The sequence below is a fragment of the Lepus europaeus genome, chromosome 2 (genome assembly GCF_033115175.1).
Source record: "Lepus europaeus isolate LE1 chromosome 2, mLepTim1.pri, whole genome shotgun sequence".
Lineage (NCBI taxonomy): Eukaryota > Metazoa > Chordata > Mammalia > Lagomorpha > Leporidae > Lepus > Lepus europaeus.
Genome location: NC_084828.1, coordinates 6,854,324 through 6,872,517, shown reverse-complemented (window position 1 = coordinate 6,872,517; position 18,194 = coordinate 6,854,324). Strand labels below are relative to the sequence as shown.

The 18,194-nt window shown below is 48.4% G+C and overlaps 1 protein-coding gene across 3 annotated transcripts in view; it reads right to left on the bottom strand.

Annotated features, from left to right (window-relative positions):
- Positions 1 to 18,194, bottom strand: part of ERG (ETS transcription factor ERG) — a 106,753-nt gene that overhangs the window by 20,603 nt on the left and 67,956 nt on the right. For all 3 annotated transcript variants that reach the window (XM_062175213.1, XM_062175222.1, XM_062175227.1), the window contains exon 4: positions 443 to 646. In XM_062175213.1, coding sequence (XP_062031197.1) covers positions 443 to 646 — 204 coding nt within the window. The remainder of the gene's footprint in view (positions 1 to 442; positions 647 to 18,194) is intronic.

Below are 18,194 nucleotides of genomic sequence, written 5' to 3'. Positions count from 1 at the left end.
AAGGGGAGGGGGGGGAGGGGAGGGGGGGAGGGAAGGGGGAGGGTGGGAGGGAGGAAGGGAGGGAGGAAGGGAGGGACACAGGGAGGAAGCAAACCTTCCACCCCCAACATCACCGCGGGCTGCTGGAAACAGGGCGGCACCTGCCACTCATTAACGTGCTGAAACCTAAGTGAGGGCCCATCTTCAGGCCAGGGAAGAAGTAGCTGGGGTCCAGCAAAGCCCCAGGGAGAACTGACTCCACCCCCACCCTGTGGTCCCCCCCGCTGCCCTTCTATGCATGCTGACAGGTAACCGCTGAAGCGTGCAGCTACCCCGCACCTCCACGCCTGTCGGCTGCAGCCAGCTCACGAGGCGGGCAGTGAGGGCTGCCTTTGAGCCTCCCAGGCCCTGGCTGTGGGGACCCTGGGGGAGGCGCCCGCCATCGGGGAGGGGTGCGGCTCACTCTCTCTGAGGTAGTGGAGATGGGAGAGCAGGATGTCGGCGTTGTAGCTCGGCGTGAGCCTCTGGAAGTCGTCCTTGGTCATCTTGCACAGCTCCTTTCCGTCGATGTTCTGGAACAACAGGATGTCCACGTCGGGCAGGCCGTATTCCTTCACGGCCCACTCCAGCCACTGCCGGACGTGCTCTGTGCTCCACAGTGTCGGATCTGCAGGGGAGCGAGGCAGGTGCGTCAACTCCTGAGGCCAGAGACCGGGGGCGCGGTCGCTCCCCCCACCCCTACCAGGCACAGAGAGCCAGGAGAGCTTCGGCACCATGGCCTCGGCCAGGCCTAGTGATGGCCCCTTGGGAGCAGAAAACCAGAAACCCAAGCATCTGAGCCATCACTGGCTGCCCTCCCCGGATGTGCGTTAGCAGGAAGTGGGATTCAGGCCCTGAGATGTGGGACGTGCGAATCAGCGGCTTAATCTCTTAGGCCAAATGCTTAGTTCAGTTCCCGCCTTAACATTTATCTTCATTTGCATTCACTGGAAAGCGAGTAAGAACAGAAGAAAGCTTTTCTTCCCTCGAAGCACTGCTGGTATATTTATAGGAAAAGAAGAGCAAGGTGAGCACAGACCAGGAACCTCATCACAGGTTGGATAAAAACAGTACCAGTGCGTGTACAAACCGCGTAGCTGCTGAGCACAGAGTGGAGAGGATCCCCGGGGGGTGATGGCCCCAGCAGCGAGCTGTCCCACTGGCCCACAGGGAACTGGGTTAGCCACGAACCTTGCACCTGCCTCCGGTTGGGGGAGCACTTTTCACCCCTGCGGGCGGAGCCCATACACTCCGCAGGCCACAGCCAGAGTGTGCAGGGGGCCGCCTGGCCAGGAGAAAGTGATCCACAGTGGAAACACAGGCCAGGGTCGTGGGCAGCTTCCCCTGGGCACGTGTGGGTCAAGTGCAGAGTGAGGGCCCTGACCTCTGCTCTCTGAGCAGGCCCGGGGAGGCCACCGGCTGGTCATCTGGACTGAAAAACTGCCACGGCACTGGGTCGTCCTTTGAGCCACCTTTCAGAACCTTGTTTGTGGCCTTCGGCCAGTCAAGTAGGACGCGTCCAGGGGGCTGTGCAGCGTGATGTAGATCACAGAAGCAAACAGCAATAACAGTGCCTTCTCCTCCCTCCCTCCTGCTTCCCTCCCTCACCCTCCCTCTCCCTGCCTCCCTCCCTTCCCTATACTTCATATATTTAAAGCAAAGAAACACTTTTAAATCCAGCAGAATCCCCCCATCCCCACTTCTCAGGGACACCCAGAAGTATGTGTGCTATTCCCGTACGTGTGTTAATACTCTCACCACATTAACTGTCAATGGATTGTTTCATGCTTTTTAAGATTTAAAAACCTCATAGGTAGAACCTCTACAATCCTACCCAAGTCATTTGCTGTAAGTTCTGCCCTTAGTATCGGCCCAAATCCTTTTTGTTTTTGTTTTGCTTTTAACAAGGTTAAAGGACACTTTTCTAGTGTAACTACTTCCTAGAAATCAGCTCCTCCTGGGCATGGATTCTCTCTTCTTGGTTGATCGATTTGAGAAGCACACACACACACACACTCCGAATAAGAATTAACATTTCCATCTGTTGGTTCGCTCCACAAAATTTCTACAATGACCAGGGCTGGCAAGGTCGAAGCCAGGAGCTGGAAACTCAATCCAGCTCTCCCGCTAGGGCAGCAGAAACCCGGTCACTCGGGCCCTCAGCTGCTGCCTCCCGGAGTGTGTGTGCATTAACAGGGAGCAGGAATTGTGAAGGGCACGAGGTACTGAACCGAGGTCTTCCAACGTGGGAGGCGAGTGGCTCAGTAAGCATCTGAAATTCTAGTCCTACACCCCTCCCGCAAACCTGGATCCTCAAAATGATACATAAACACCCTTGGCAGAAGTCAGTGGGTTCACGGTCAAGTGCAGAAATGGTTTCTCGGGCAGAGAGCTAAGAGGGAAGTCCTGTCTCTCCATCGGCCCTCGGTGTGCTCCTTAACTGGTCTCCATCATGAGCCAAGGTCACCTTGGCTCATTCGGTTCACCTCCAAGGAAATCACGTGTGAGGCCCTTGAAGGCCAGCGCCTGGGGCTGATGGGCCTCACGTCAAGTCGGGGAAGGGCCATTCTCGAGGACCACTGATACGATCAGAAGTCACAATGACCTTTCTAAAGAGCCATCTGGCCACACACATTGGAAAATGTGTGGCTCAAGAACTGCACTTCTAAAATTTATCCTAAGGAAATGATGGCGATGTGCGCCAGGATTTATTTTCAAGGATGTTCTTTGTAGTCTTGTTTATAATAGCGAAACTTCGGGAACACCCAGAAGTCCTGCACAAGCATGGCCCGCAGAGTTGTAGAACACGTTAGGGTCGCACCTGTGAGACTTAGAAGCTTTTACATTGTTGGAATGTTTATTAATACAGAAAAAACGTTCAAAGTAGATTAAATAAAATCCTCAGACTAGCGCTGTGCTATAATCCTGCTTTGCAAAGACACCTGAACATAGGCACGAGAGGCATACGTCCAGTCAGTAGGACATGCAGCCAAAGGCTAACCACTGTCTCTGGAGAAGACAGGGGATTTGAGATTTTTTTCCTTTTCCCAAAACTATATTTTTCTCTTTGGTCTACAATAAACATGTCACACTTGGTAAAAATTATTTATGAAAATGTATTGTCTTTGTCAAAACCAAAACAGGCCTTATAAAGGATGTTAGATAGAGAATCTACACACACACACACACAATGCACACTTACCCCCCGGTATCTGGGGGTTGGAGTGCGTCCAGATCTCTGCAGATAACAAAATCTGAGGATGCTCCAGTCGCTTGTACTCAGTGACATAGTCTTTGCGTCCAACCTCTGCCCACCCTCCCGTACACTTTAAATCATCCCCAAATTGTAATTCCTTATAGTATGTAAACACTATATAAATGGCCATATACTATTTTGTTTAGAGAATGATTGCAAGAAAAAAGTCTGTATATGTTCAGTACAGACATATTTTTTTCCTGGATATTTTCAACTCGTGGTTGGTTAAATCCAGAGATATAGGAGGTGTGGACATGGAGGATTGGTTGTATATATTATAATATTTGAGGGGCCGGCACTGTGGCTTAGTGGGTTAGGCTGCTGCCTGCAGTGCTGGCATCCCATATGGGTGCCAGGTGAGACCTCCACTTCCAATCCACCTCTCTGCTATGGCCTGAGAAAGCAGTGGAAGATGGCCTCGGGCCCCTACACCTGCGTGGGAGACCTGGAGGAAGCTCCTGGCTCCTGGCTTTGGATCGGCACAGCTCTGGCCATTGCAGCCAATTGGGAAGTGAACCACCAGATGGAAGACCTCTCTCTCTCTCTTTCTCCTTTTCTCTCTGTAACTATGACTTTCAAATAAATAAATACATCTTTAAAAATATTTCATAAAGTTTTTTCAAGGGTATAAAAATTTGATCTCCTTTTACATTTTGTGAGTAGAAAGTGCTTCATTGGAATGTAATTGCGTTAACACTGGGGCACTCTTATCCTTTTGGGGTTTGATTTTCATGCTTCTGCCACATACGCTTATAAGCAAACGATGCGAGAGACAAACACAGCCACATGGTAGAGGAAAGAGGGTGCTCCTTCTGACCTGACTCGGGGGTGCACTGCTGGGACTCACTTGAGAGGAAAAGTTTGCAACGGACAAGCCAAAATCCCCAGCAGGAAGCACTGGCCCTTGGGTCGATGGGCCCCACTGTCTCCAAAGACGTAACTCCCACCCACCCTGCCCCTTCATCCTACAGCCACACACAGCCACACGCAGCCACCTGCTTGCCGACTCCTGAACTCACACCCCATGGCTGTGCCCACGCCTGCAGCACCCCCTCTCGTGCACACGTGCACTCCTCACCGCCTCTGAGCATCTTCCCCGCCGCTCTCCTGATAGAAACACTTCCAAGATTCTACAAAACATGCATGCAAACATAGCATTTAAATGCAAATTTACTTTTCTGCAAAAGAAACAGAAATTCATGCATTCTTTTTCTCATAACACACATTTTCCATGACCACTTAGAAGGCCCCTGTATAGGACAAATCTCTGAATGAAGAATGGCAAGACTGATAACCCAGGCCTATCACCACAGATGTGGATTTTAGGGTTCAGGGCAGTGTGTTGAGTCCTGCCCATCATATTTTAGCCCCAAGTCACCTTTTTTTTAAAAGACAAAAATACTTCTTTATTCATTAGACTTAACATGGTGCATTCAACCAAATCAGCATGGCTTTGATGCTGTTTTGCACATGGCTTTTAATGGAATCAACCACATTTTGTGAGCCAATCACACTCACCGTTGGGGACTACAGACAAGGAATGAACACTGTAATACAAATGATGGGGTCACTGTAATACAAATGATGGCCATGCGGAGTTCCAGCAGTGTGTCCCCCACGGTCCACTATCTCAGCAGAACCCTCTGGCTGCCATCCTGCACGCCAGCACAGAGAGAGGTTCCGTAAGACGCAGCAGACCCCACCTTCCTCCTTCACTGGTGACGATGTGAGCGGAGAGAAAGAGGAGAGAGATGGCAGGAGTCCAGCCAAGGTGTCACCTGTGCTTGGGCGGTTCCAACAAGGTCATGACCCACTGTATTATGAAAAACATCTGCGTGGATTCCAAGATGTTTTTCAATCAAAACAAATGTACTCTCATTCCATTTTTCCACGAACTTTTCGAAGTCCTCTTGCAGCGCTGTGTTCTGCCCTGGGCGAGAGCTCCAGCTGCCTCTGGGTGGTGGCACATAGCCTAACCTTACGACTGGCCCGCGTTTTCCTCTTCTATAAAACAATGTGAGGAATCCCAGGACCTGAGAGATGACTGGAGCAAGATTAGGGACAAGCATGAATTCAACCTGGAGCTGCTGAGTGCTTGCTGTATGCACAAGTACCATGGAGACTCAGAGATGGCCGAGTAGAGAGGCCAGGGATGACAGAGGGAGCCAGCGATGACCACAGCCCCCTGGGAACAATAAAACGTGTGTCCCCCACTGGTGCAGCAGCTGATCCCAGCCAGGGCCAGGGAGATGAGAGAAACGGACCGAGGCTGCACGGAGGGGTTCGGAGGAAAGCTGGCCGCGCGAGGTGGGCGTTCAGAGCTGCTGGCCATTTCTGAGAAACCAAGAGCGGTCTCAACTTACTCCGAGCTCGGAAAAGTTGGTGATGAAAAGACAAGGCTTTCTTGGGAGTCAGAAAACTCACGTTTGGGTTCTGACTCAACCGTTCACTAGACGTGGAAGCTAACCCCTCTGGAATGAGCCTGATTTTTCTGTGGGCAATTAAATGAAATATGAGAGGAAGAGAAAAGCCAGTGAGATAATGCCTGGGGTGCCACTTGCCAACAGCAACACACTGCAGAAAAGGAACCCGTCAACACATCAGATTCTGCAGACTCTGCTAATAGGAAATAAACAGTCTATTACTGCTAGGACGAATCTCTTCTAAGTCTGATTTTTCACTTTATTTTAAGAAGATTTGGGGAGGTGCGTCTGTCAGATGAATTTTGAGCCCGATGGAGGGAGATGACTTGTTTTCTCAACAGCGCTCCATCCACTGTGTTGAAAATATTTGTGCCATCCTCCCATCTCCCCCTGGAACCAAAACCTTAACCCCCGTGGCCCAGCATAAAAGAGAGAAGCCCCCTCGCTCCAAAGCCTCTAAGTTACACTTGGGCTACATGGTTACTATCCAACAGGCTTATGAACTCTATCTCAGTGAATGGGAACTACAAAATAAGCAAGGGACAGACCTTCGGCCCACGGGCCAAGATGCCCTAGTTAAGATGCACCATCGGAGGGCTTGGGTTCAATACCGCATCCTGATTCCAGCTTCTTGGGAATGCAGACCTCGGGAAGCAGTAACGCCAGCTCAAATGTCTGGGTTCCTGCCACCCATGTGGGAGACCTGGATTGAGTTCGTGGCTCCTGGTTTAGTCTGGCCTGGCCCTGGCCACGGTGGGCATTTAGGGAGTGAGCCAGCAGTTAGGAGCTCTCTCTTTTTGTCTCTGTCTCTCTTATAAATAAATTAATAAATGAATCAAAGCAAACAATGACTCACAGCTTGCTGGAGTTACATTCTGTTATGTGCTGTGCCTGTGGGTTGGGGGTGGTTACAGGCAGTGGGCTGGAATTTTGATATATTTCCATGTAACAGGATTCTGATGGAGGCGAGCCACGGCTGCCAGGAAAATACTGAAAATACTAAGTGGATATTTAAATCAGGCAACACGGTACTGCATTGCCAAAGGCACAGTGCGCCTTCACAAAACAAACGCCTCACAGGCAAACATCCTGTCTCAAAGCCCCTATCAATAAATGAATAAAAGCAAGATTAAACAAAAGCCCAAGTGGTGACCATCTAAGTCCTGAATGTCATTTTTCTTGAACAATATCGATGTCAAATATTGGCTCAGAATCACTCTTAGAACCAAACTCAATGTGCCTCTAAGCCGTATCACAAGCCCAGTGAGATCTTTGTTTATGAGAACCAGGCCTGGGGCAAGTCTGCCAATCCGCTGTCCGAGACACTCAGAAGCCTGCAGAAGTAAGATTTAATATTTCGTCTCCTCATGAGGACAGAGCTTACATTTGTGAAGCAGGCCCAACAGAGAGAACTGGCTTGAATTTGAGCTCCGCTTTGCTCTAAACTGAAACTGGATCTTGGCTGTACGGACCTCTTAAATACCTAATGTTGTTCACTTGCTGTTTTGTTGATACTGATTTCTGATTCTTTAAAATTCTGTTTATTACTTTTTTGGTGGCCTTGTGCATGGCCATGTTTTGTAAGTGTCCCCTTGAGGGTTTTTAGAAATGCGTATGCCAGGCCGGCGCCACGGCTCACTAGGCTAATCTTCCGCCTGCGGCGCTGGCACCCCGGGTTCTAGTCCCAGTTGGGGCACCAGATTCTGTCCTGGTTGCTCCTTTTCCAGTCCAGCTCTCTGCTGTGGCCCGGGAGTGCAGTGGAGGATGGCCCAAGTGCTTGGGCCCTGCACCCGCATGGGAGACCAGGAGAAGCACCTGGCTCCTGGCTTTGGATCAGTGCAGTGAGCCTGCCACAATGCACCAGCCACAGTGGCCATTGGGGGGTGAACCAACGGAAGGAAGACCTTTCTCTCTGTCTCTCTCTCTCTCTCACTGTCCACTCTGCCTGTCCACAAAAAAAAAAAAAAAAAAAGTGTGTGTGCCATAGTTATCAGGTGCAGAGGTTTAGAAATAACGATTGCATCAGAACTGGCCATGTATACATAACTTGAACAGCGATGATCTAGTGCTGAGAATGGCGAGCTGCAAGCTCTCCCTACACAGGACTTCTCCATTTCTCCTTGCAGTCCTTAGTGTTTCGAGGCTCTGCTAAGGTCCACACAAGTTCATCATCACTATATATTTTCATGAATTTTTCCTTTTCTCATTATGTGAAGACCCTCTGTTAACTGTAGTAATGCCCTCTGCCTCTTTACTCCGCTTTCTATTTCTACTGTTGTCAGTTTTGCTCCCACTAGAGTTTGACTAAATAATCTCATTCCATCTGTGTGCTGTCTTTGTGCAAGACGGCTTTTGTAAACATTACATGGCTGATTCCTGAGTACGTTTTTAAATCAAGGATCTAGTTTGTCACTCTGTCTGTAATGGCAAGTGTGGCCTACTCTACTTGCTTTTTTTTTTTTTTTTTTTAACTACTGATGTGATTCCTAACACAGCATTTCATGCTTTGTTTTGATCTTGCTTGGTTTCATTTTTCCATTTCAAATGTCAAATTGGATTGATATATATTTTCTTCAGTTTTTTTATTATTCTTATTTCTCTAGTGGTTTAGCCATTTACCATTATACTTCTCTTTCTTGATAATCTTTAAATAAAATACAAATTCAATCACCAGATTTCTCCTTCTCCCAAGTAATGCACGGAACTCCATTCCGATCATCAGTCTCCAGTGCCACATGACCACGTTTCCCAAATTTTCTTTCCCTTTGTTGTTCTTCCTGCTGAGGTGGCTGTGGTCATTTTACTGTCATTTCGTTTCCAATCAGCTCTCACAGTAATCCCTGCAAACCGCTCCACTGCTCTCACTTCCTTTTTTTTTTAAGATTTATTTATTTATGTGAAAGGAAGAGTTACAGAGAGGCAGAGGCAGAGAGAGAGAGAGAGAGGTCTTCCATCTGCTGGTTCACCCCCCCCCCCAAGTTGGCCGAAACAGCTGGAGCTACACCGATCTGATGCCAGGAGCCAGGAGCTTCCTCTGGGTCTCCCACGTGCGTGCAGGGGCCCAAGGACTTGGGCCATCTTCTACTGCTTTCCCGGGCCATAGCAGAGAGCTGAATTGGAAGTGGAGCAGCCAAGTCTCGACTCGGCGCCCATATGGGATGCCGGCACTACACGCGGTGGCTTTACCTGCTCCACCGCAGTGCCGGGCTGCCCCCCCCCCCTTCTTATTTTCAGGTTTCACTCCCTTCTTTTGGAATCCACTTTTAAAATATTTTATTTCCTGAAGTGAGCATCACTTAGTAGAAAATTCCTCCTTTCAGTTTGCAAGTGTTTCTGCTTCACCCTCCATTTACCAAGTGAATTCGAATGGACTGTTAAGATAGCCAGTTTCCAGTGCATTGCAGCGGACTGTTCATTTAAGGGGGCTCTGCAGAATTCACCAGGCCACCGAATGGGTCACTGGCAGAAAAGATAAAAGGCTCAGAGCCCAGGAGGCAGCCAGAGAGCTCGGTCAGCTCCTCGCAGACCACGGAGGATTTTCGCCTACACCTTCTGCGTTCCGTCTCACGGCTGAGTTTTCTGCCCTGTCGTAACTGTCACTCCTATCAGTCAGGCTGCTCTTCTGCTTGTCTTTGCTGTTCTGCAGTCTCACGTATTTCCATTAACCCCACTCTGACCTGCATTTCCTGCACTTGGAGGTTGGTCTTACAAACATCAAGTTCAGGAATGTCTTAATGCTTACATCTTCATGTAGTTCCTCTTCTCCATCCTCTCCACTTTACTCTTTCTGGAACTTCTATGATATGTATTGTTGTCTGCTAGTCTTTCCCAGCTCCTTTCACGTTTTCTGTTTGTCACAGTTTTATACTGAGTGACAGCCTCATGTCTACCTTTGTTTTTAAAATGTTTTTATCTATTTATTTTAATCTTCTTTGAAAGGTAGAGAGACAGAAAGATAGAAATGGATGGAGAGAGATCTCCCACTCACTCACTAAATGCCCATAACCCTGGAGCCTGCCCCCCCCAAGCCAGGAGCTGGGAACTCACTCTGAGTCTCCCCCTGGCTGGCAGGGATCCAGTACCTGAGGTGACATTTGCTGCCGCCCAGGATACACATTAGCAGGAAACCCAGCTGGAAGCAGAAGAACCAGGATTTAAACCAGGCGCTCCAACGTGGGACACAGGCATCCCAAGCAGTGTGTGAACTGCTGTACCAGGGCTGGTGCTGTGGTGTAGTGGGTAAAGCTGCCACCTGCAGTGCTGGCATCCCATATGGCTGCCGGTTCAAGTCCCAGCCACTCCACTTCCAATCCAGCTCTCTGCTGTGGCCTGGGAAAGCAGTGAAAGATGGCCCAAATCCTTGGGCCCCTGCACCCATGTGGGAGACCCAGAAGAAGCTCCTGGCTCCTGGCTTTGGAACAGCCCAGCTCCAGCTGTTGCAGCCAATTGAGGAGTGAACCAGCAGATGGAAGCCCTCTCTTTCTCTCTCTCTCTCTCTCTGCCTCTCTGTAACTCTGCCTTTCAAAGAAATAAATAAATCTTAAATGAACTAAGCTGCTGTACCAAATGCCCACCCCTCATTTTCACCTGTAATTCACACTTCAGCCTCTGGAATTAACTGCTCGATCTTTCTACTGAGTCTTTTTTTTTTAAAGCAGTACTTATGTGTTTCTAGCTCTATTGCTGCTTCTTCAAAATTATCTCTTCTTTTCCACATCTTGTTCCTCTCTTTTTAGCTTCCATCTTAAAATGTTAAAAATATAATAAATCATTAAATTGTTTAAAACTTAACAAAACAGCATTAAAATATAATACATTTAAATTTATTTGCTCCCTAACCACTACTTAAATTATCTAAAACTCTGTGGGTGTAATCACATCCATGGTTGCTGCTGAATCTTGGGCAGAGCAGGTTGTTTCTCACGGCTGTTTTTATTTTTATTATTTTTATTATTTTTTTTTTTTTACAGTTTGGGTTTGCGGAGTCACCATCAGCGGGCCTCAGCCGCAGAAGTCCTGTACAGACTGGGTTGAGCAAATGTTTCTCCACAAGAGTCCTGCATTTACTCTTGCCGGGCATCCAACATCACCAGCGGCCCTTGAACACTTTTCAATATTAAGTTGTTAGTGCTGGAGTTGCTGGAACACAGACAGTGCGTCTCGGGGAACAGAGGAGGGCTCAGGTCTAACTCTTGGCTTCGCTGATCTTTAAAACCCAGCTCCTGCATGATGAGCCCTGGCCCCGACTCCCATCCACGCCACCCGGGACAAACAGGTGCCAACCACAGGAAGACACTGCCCTGTGCCCAGCTCCCTCCTTATTCTGTAAGGAGGCCGTCATCAGCTGCGCATTTAAAGGAACTTGCACAGCGCTTCCAGCTGTCTTACAGGAGCAATGTTTTTGTTTACATCGTTTTAAGTTCTCTCTTTTTCTAGCACTGAGTCCACTCTGTATACTTCTCATTTACTTAGAACACCTGAATAGATACTTTTTATTTACTTAGAACACCTGAATAAATACTGTTTATTTTCTTAGAACACCCAAATGCCCATTGCCAGTGCAGCCGTCAACCTGGCTCATGCCATGTTCACACTCTACCTCACTGATCGCTTCATTTAATTAATCAATGGTCAAAAAATTAACTGTACATACATACAAATTGCACAACACCCTCCGGAAGAGTCAAAAACTAAGAACTGTCATCCACTTGCTTGAGAATGTACAATTCTCTCATTTTAAAAATCCATGACTGAATTCTTTTTGCTGGGTTCCAGACACATCTTTGACATTGTGACACACAAGGAGTCACCTCTGTGCATGGAGCAATTCTCAACTCTTCCCAAGCCAACTGTCTGGTTTTGGGGTGGCACGGGCTTTTGTCTTTCCTTTGTTGCTGTTTTCTGTCACCTTCCTTAGGCTGTCCCATGACAGCTCTGCTTGTGGTCATCGTGTTTTAGAAACGGGATGACTTGTTCCCCTTAGAAGTTTCTCCCCACTGGGGTTTTCTTTCTTTGTCTCTCCTCTCTTTAAACGTTAGTGTCCCCACAGTTTTGTCCTTGGTTTACCACCCTCCTTCTTCCATAGATGTCTTTGGGATTTCTCAAGTCCCATGTTTCAACTGCAACAGCAACAAAACAAAGAAAACAAAGGGGTATATTACCCTGAAACTACTTAGTTGGTGCAAGAAGACTTGGACATTACTCCATCCAGAGCAATGAACTAGGATGTCAGAATGTCCAAAACACAAGGCTGGCGTTGTGTCACAGGGGGTGAAGCCACTTGCCGCAATGCTGGCATCCCATACGGGCGCTGGCTGGAGTCCCAGCTGCTCCACTTCTGATCCAGCTCTCTGCTAATGCACCTGGGAAAGCAGTGGAAGATGGGCCAAGTGCTTGGGCCCCCGTACTAACATGGGAGACCCGGATGGAGTTCCTGGCTCCTGGCTTCAACCTGACCGAGTTCCAGTCATTGGAACCATTTGGGGATGAACCAGCAGATGGAAGACCTCTCTGTCTCTCCCTCGGTCTGTAACTCTATCTTTCAAACAGATCAATCAATCAAGACTATGTTTGGAGCCCAACATATCAAACGGGTCAGTGGCAGAAAAAACAAAAGGTTAAGAGTCCAGCAGATGGCAAGAGAGTTCTACAGCTCCTCCCAGACCACGGAGGATTTTCTTCTGAGACCCTGGCCTTCCCTGACTCAAGGCTGTGTCAGTCCATCACTCCATGTCTCCACACCATCTTCTCTGTGTGTGTCTGTAGGTGCCCCAATTTCCCACTTTTTGTTGCTACATCAGGTCTATCCTACTGACCTCATTTAACATGACTAAACCTGCAAAGACTACTTCCAAATGAGGTCGCAGTCTAATGTACTCGTGGTCCTGATACCAGCGTAGCTTTTCCGGGGAGGCACAGTTTAATCTAAAACAGACATCCATGGCTGCCAGTCAGCAGCTGGAGTCCAGGGCTCCCTCCCAAGTGTGAGACTAAACTATAAAAGAACAGTTGTAATATTTTGGGGTATTATTTTCCCAGGCACTATTTCAGCATTGTACATACAGCATCATATTTAAGCTACAGAGCATCCCAAAAGGTAGGTGTTACTGGTTGAGCATCCCTCATCTGAAAATTCAAACTCTGACATGATCCAAAATCTTCAACTTTCTGAGCACCAATGTGAGGTCACAAGTGGACATCTGACCTCCTGTGACAGGTCTCAGTGAAGACACAAGTGTACCAAAAACATCGTATAAAATTACCTTCAGGCTATGTGTATACGGGCTGCAAGAAACAGGCGAATTTTGCATGTAGACTTGGCTTCCACCAGCAAAATGTCTCATTCTGTACATGAAAGTATTCCCAAATCTCCCCAAATCTGAAATACGCTGGGCCCAAGCATTTCTGATAAGGGACAGTCAACCTGCATTAGCACCATTATTGTAATGACAAAAAGCTGAGGAACAGCAAGATTAACTGACTGCCTGAATCCCAGAGCTAGACCGGCAGAGTTCAGAACTCAAGTGTGTGACTTTGAGTAAGGATTCTACCCCCTGTTCCAGACACTGGACTGCCTTGTGGATCTCCCAGATGCATCCTAAATACTGAATTAACCAACCTGAAGACATCTCTCTTAAATACTTTTGGAGTGCATTCATGAACCCCTACCCAGCCACTCTTGCTAAATGTAAGCTCCCTTTTTTTTTTTTTTTTGACAGGCAGAGTGGACAGTGAGAGAGAGAGACAGAGAGAAAGGTCTTCCTTTTGCCATTGGTTCACCCTCCAATGGCCGCCGCGATAGGCGCGCTGCGGCCAGCACACCGCGCTGATCCAATGGCAGGAGCCAAGTGCTTCTCCTGGTCTCCCATGGGGTGCAGGGCCCAACCACTTCGGCCATCCTCCACTGCACTCCCTGGCCACAGCAGAGAGCTGGCCTGGAAGAGGGGCAACCGGGACAGGATCGGTGCCCCGACCGGGACTAGAACCCGGTGTGCCGGCGCCGCAAGGCGGAGGATTAGCCTAGTGAGCCGCGGCGCCAGCTGTAAGCTCCTTTTTAAAAGATTAATTTTATTTATTTGAATGGTAGAGTCAGAGGGAGGGAGGTAGGGAGGGAGAAAGAGAGAGGGAGAGTGAGAGGGAGAGAGGGAGAGGGAGAGAGAGGGATAGGGGGAGAGAGTGAGAGGGAGAGAGGGATAGGGAGGGGGGAGAGATGGAGAGGGAGAGAGGGAGAGAGGGAGAGGGGGAGGGGGGGAGAGAGGGAGAGGGGGAGAGAGGGAGAAGGGGAGATGGGGAGAAAAGGAGAGGGGGAGAGAGGTAGAGGGATAGAGGGAGAGGGAGAGGGGGAGAGGGAGAGAGGGCCTCTACAAATGGCTACAATGGCAGGGCATGGGGTAGGCTGAAGCCAGGAGCCAGGAGCTTCTCCAGGTCTCCCACGTGGGTGCAGGGGCCCAAGGACTTGGGCCATCTTCTGCTGCTTTCCCAAGTGCACTAGCAGGGAGCTGGATGAAAAATGGCACAGAGGGACTTGAACCACAGCCCACATGGGATGCTGCTGGCTTTGCAGGCGGTGGCTTAACCCATTAGGCCACAATGCCAGCCCCTCAATGTAAATTCTTTTCAATTCCACTCTTCGCTTGGCTTTTCAAGAGCAGACACCATCAGGTTAGCCCTGAGAACACAGCAGCCCACTTTGTACATTCTCTCTACCCCTGCCTTCTTTATTCAAGTCTCCCGTGGAAAGACCACTGCAAAATCTCCACAGTAACACAACACACTTATCCCATCACCCCACTTCCCTGTGTGCCTCTGGGGGTATCTGTCAGTGGGAGACAGGAGTCCCACAGACCTGGGCCGCAGGCCTTGGCTAGAATATGTTGGGCGATACTCTTAGTATTCCCCATCTTGGTGTTTATATCTGTAAAGTGAAAATGGTAAATACCGCTGACATCGCAGAGTGGTAAATGAGATACTACCTTTACTGCAAAGTGCACACACAGACCCCTAACCATAGCGGGTGCTCAGTGGACAGCAGCCGTCAGCGCGTTCCTTTAGAATTATTTCAGTCTCACATGTAATCCCATGGCAGTTACCTCGACCACTATCCAGCTGATCATGTTATAAACCGAACTACCTTTGACACTAGGATTGCCACTTTGGTTTGGTTGTTCAGTTATTTGATGCAGCAAAGCAGAAATTTAAACAAAACCTAAAGAATCCATCTGTAATGTGGACATGGGGGGTGGGGGAAGACCGGGGAGTGCGTGCACTGTGACAAGGAGAGAGAGAGTAAAGCATTCGTTCCACAACAGGCTTTTAGCAGGCCTGATCACTGCCTCTGGTCTTTTCCAACTGTGCATGTGTCCCAGGGAAAGCCACTTCGCTTCTCTAAGTCCTGACTGGCTTACGTTTAAGGGAAGACGCTGGAATAAGATCGCCAAGCAACCTGGAACTGCCGGGATTCTGTGAGTCCGCTCACTAGATCTGGCGACACTAACTCAGCAAATCTCCTTTACTTGGACACGGGTCATGTGCTCACCGCTTTGAGGACTAAGACAGAGAAAGAAGCAGTTACCACCTCTTGAAACTTACATCCGATAGAAGAAACAGGCTTGTCCACATCTAATGCTAGCAGGATTGAAACACAGGTGGCCTGCGGGGTGTGGTCAGAGCTAAATCTTCACGTAATTGCAACTCCTCTGATGTCAAAGACCAGATTGGGGAAGATTTTTTTTTTTGGGGGGGGGGGCGGGAGGACCGTGTAGGTCCCCCACCACTTGGAGAACTCAAGATTCTGGCTTTGCACGAGAGCAGACCAGCAGAACCCCACACTGGGCGCCTGCTGTGTGCCTGTGCTGTGCTGTGCTGTAACGTAACTCACTCAGTGTCACAGACCGTGCCACCAGAACCAGGCTGGGGAAACGCAGTGCAGGCCCTCTGCCAGCAAGGCGGGCAGGTTCACAGCCTCGCTGGAGCTCCCCACGGAAAGTTGAGGGGTCAAGCTTCTGGGACTCTGGGCTGCCGTAAACACTGCCTTCCCTGGCATGCTACTTTTTGCAAACAGGAATTATTTCTCTAAATTACCCTCTCTTATTTTGGTTGTCAGGAAGCTCCAAACCATGCTGGAAGCTTAATACAGCGTCTCGGCCAACCCTGTGGTCAGAATGACTGCGTTCTTCCTTCGTAGGCTCCTGGCTTTCCTGAGTAACTCACTCCTAATTTCTATTTGATCAGTCATTTGTATCACAAGTTTATCAATAGTTCAGTCAAACCCTTCATGGAATTAAATGGTATGTCCATGCTTATAAAGTCTACAGATGCATCAGAGGACATAATAGGAGGCAGAATCCAGTGTGGCAATGAAAGAACTGGTAAGATCTCACAAGAGAAACAACAAGTTCCGAAGAGGATCAGAGAAGGCCTCCCAGACGGTGGATTTCTATCACGCACTGGAGAGTGGGGAGGACTTGTTAGTAAAAATAGCACGAAGGGCATCGCAGCAGGAGGAACGGCATGGACAAGGAGGCTGGGTTGTGACAATGCAGCGCGTGAGCCCGGCAGCGTGGCCGGAGGGCAGCATACGGCAGTGGACAGTGGTGAAGGCACAGAGGGACTTGGAAGCCACCCCAGAGGGTACACAGGCTGTCTTCTTTACATTGATCTCCACTCCTCAGATGTTCCTAAGCCTCCCTCTGAATCGCTCTCTTGAGCTCTTACTATATACCCTCCCATTCGTCACAAACCACTTAGTTTCTATGGATGGGTCTTACCTACTACCTCCAGCCAGCTTTGGCCAATGCCTTGGTGAGAAGCACAAGAATGAGCATACTCAGAGAATACTTCCCAAACTGGGAGAAGAGAACAAGCCGGGGGGATCTGAGTGAGACCCCCACTCAAGGGATCGCAGCCCCAAGTGTTTGGAGGCCAAGAAGAAGGGTCTGTCTGTCTCACGAGGGCTGTTATTTATGGTGATGGGAACTCAGCAAAGTGTTCAGAAGAGAATGAGCTGAAAGATGACTGTGGTCCCTTCTCATCTCTTGGACACTTGATTATCTCGAGGGCTTGTCCTCAATGAGGATTACTTTAAAAATAACAGCAGAAATAGTTCAAAAGCTCAACATGTTATCACCTACTTTAGGGAATAAAACCAAACCAACCAACCAACAATAATGTTCCAAAATGCTATGCTAAAATCAGAGGTCCTACTGCATTTTGGTCAGCCTTTTGCAACTTTTAACAAAAGCAGATGAAGACCGTGCCTTCCTCTTCGCTGGCCTGCTTGATCCCATATCCCCCATACATCTTAATTCTAAAAGTCAACAGTAACCACTGAAGTTTTCACCAAGTGCAAGGTGTGCTCAGCACGTGGGGACCCTGTGCCTGGTGGTAGATGTTTTATGAGTCGTCATGAGACTTCTGGTCTCTAGAACACAGCAGTTCCCATGGAATTCATTATTTCTGAACACTGAGCTACGTCACTGCCTTGGACAGGCAGAATTGGAAACACCCAGAAGTCAGATTCCTGAGTTGTACACATTATCTGTGATGGAAGATGGACACATGACTTCTGTTGAGCTTGATCCAATCCGGCAGAATGGAACTCAGAGCTGAGTGGCTTTCTGAGCTCTTGTCCTGTAATTTATGCCTTTGATGACCCTGGGTTCTCCCTGTGCACCTGAATACAGTCTTCACATGATCTACAATGCCAAGAATGACAGGTCCCCAAAATACACCCGGAGATGAAGCTTTAAGAAGAGCTGAGTGGCTGAGCCTTCGTGTGTTTCCGGGTGTGCACAATAATACACACGTGAATGGTCCCTGTCCTACGATGGCTACACTGAATGATCTGTCAACTTTACAGTGATGTGAAAGTGATACCACTGCAGAAACTGTACTTCAGGTGTTGGATTTTGAGCTTCTGGGCCAGGAATATAGCATACATGATGATACCGATTTTACCTTTCAGCATCCTGCTCAATACATTACATTAGATTTGCAACACTTGATTATCAAATAGGTTTTGTGTTAGAGGAACCTAAGTGACCGTGGCCTGAAGCAGATGACCCAGCCGTGTTTAAAGTAGGCGAAGTGAAGCTAAGCTCTGATGCTCAGTAGAACAGGTGTGTTCAATGCATTTCTGACTTACTATATCTTAGTTTATGAAGCACTGATTATGATGCAACCCCATGCAAGTCAAGGAATTGTCTATCATCTATCTATCTATGTATGTATCTATGTATCTATCTATCTATCTTCCTTTCCTATCCTATCCTATCCTAACCTATCCTATCCTATCCTATCCTATCCTATCCTATCCTATCCTATCCTATCCTACCTTATCCTATCTTATCCTACCTTATCCTATCTTATCCTATCCTATCTATCCTATCCTTTTTTAAAGATTTATTTATTTCAGAGGCAGAGTTACAGAGAGAGAGAGAGAGAGAGGTCTTCCATCTACTGATTCACTCCCCAAATGGCCACAACAGCTGGAGCTGGGC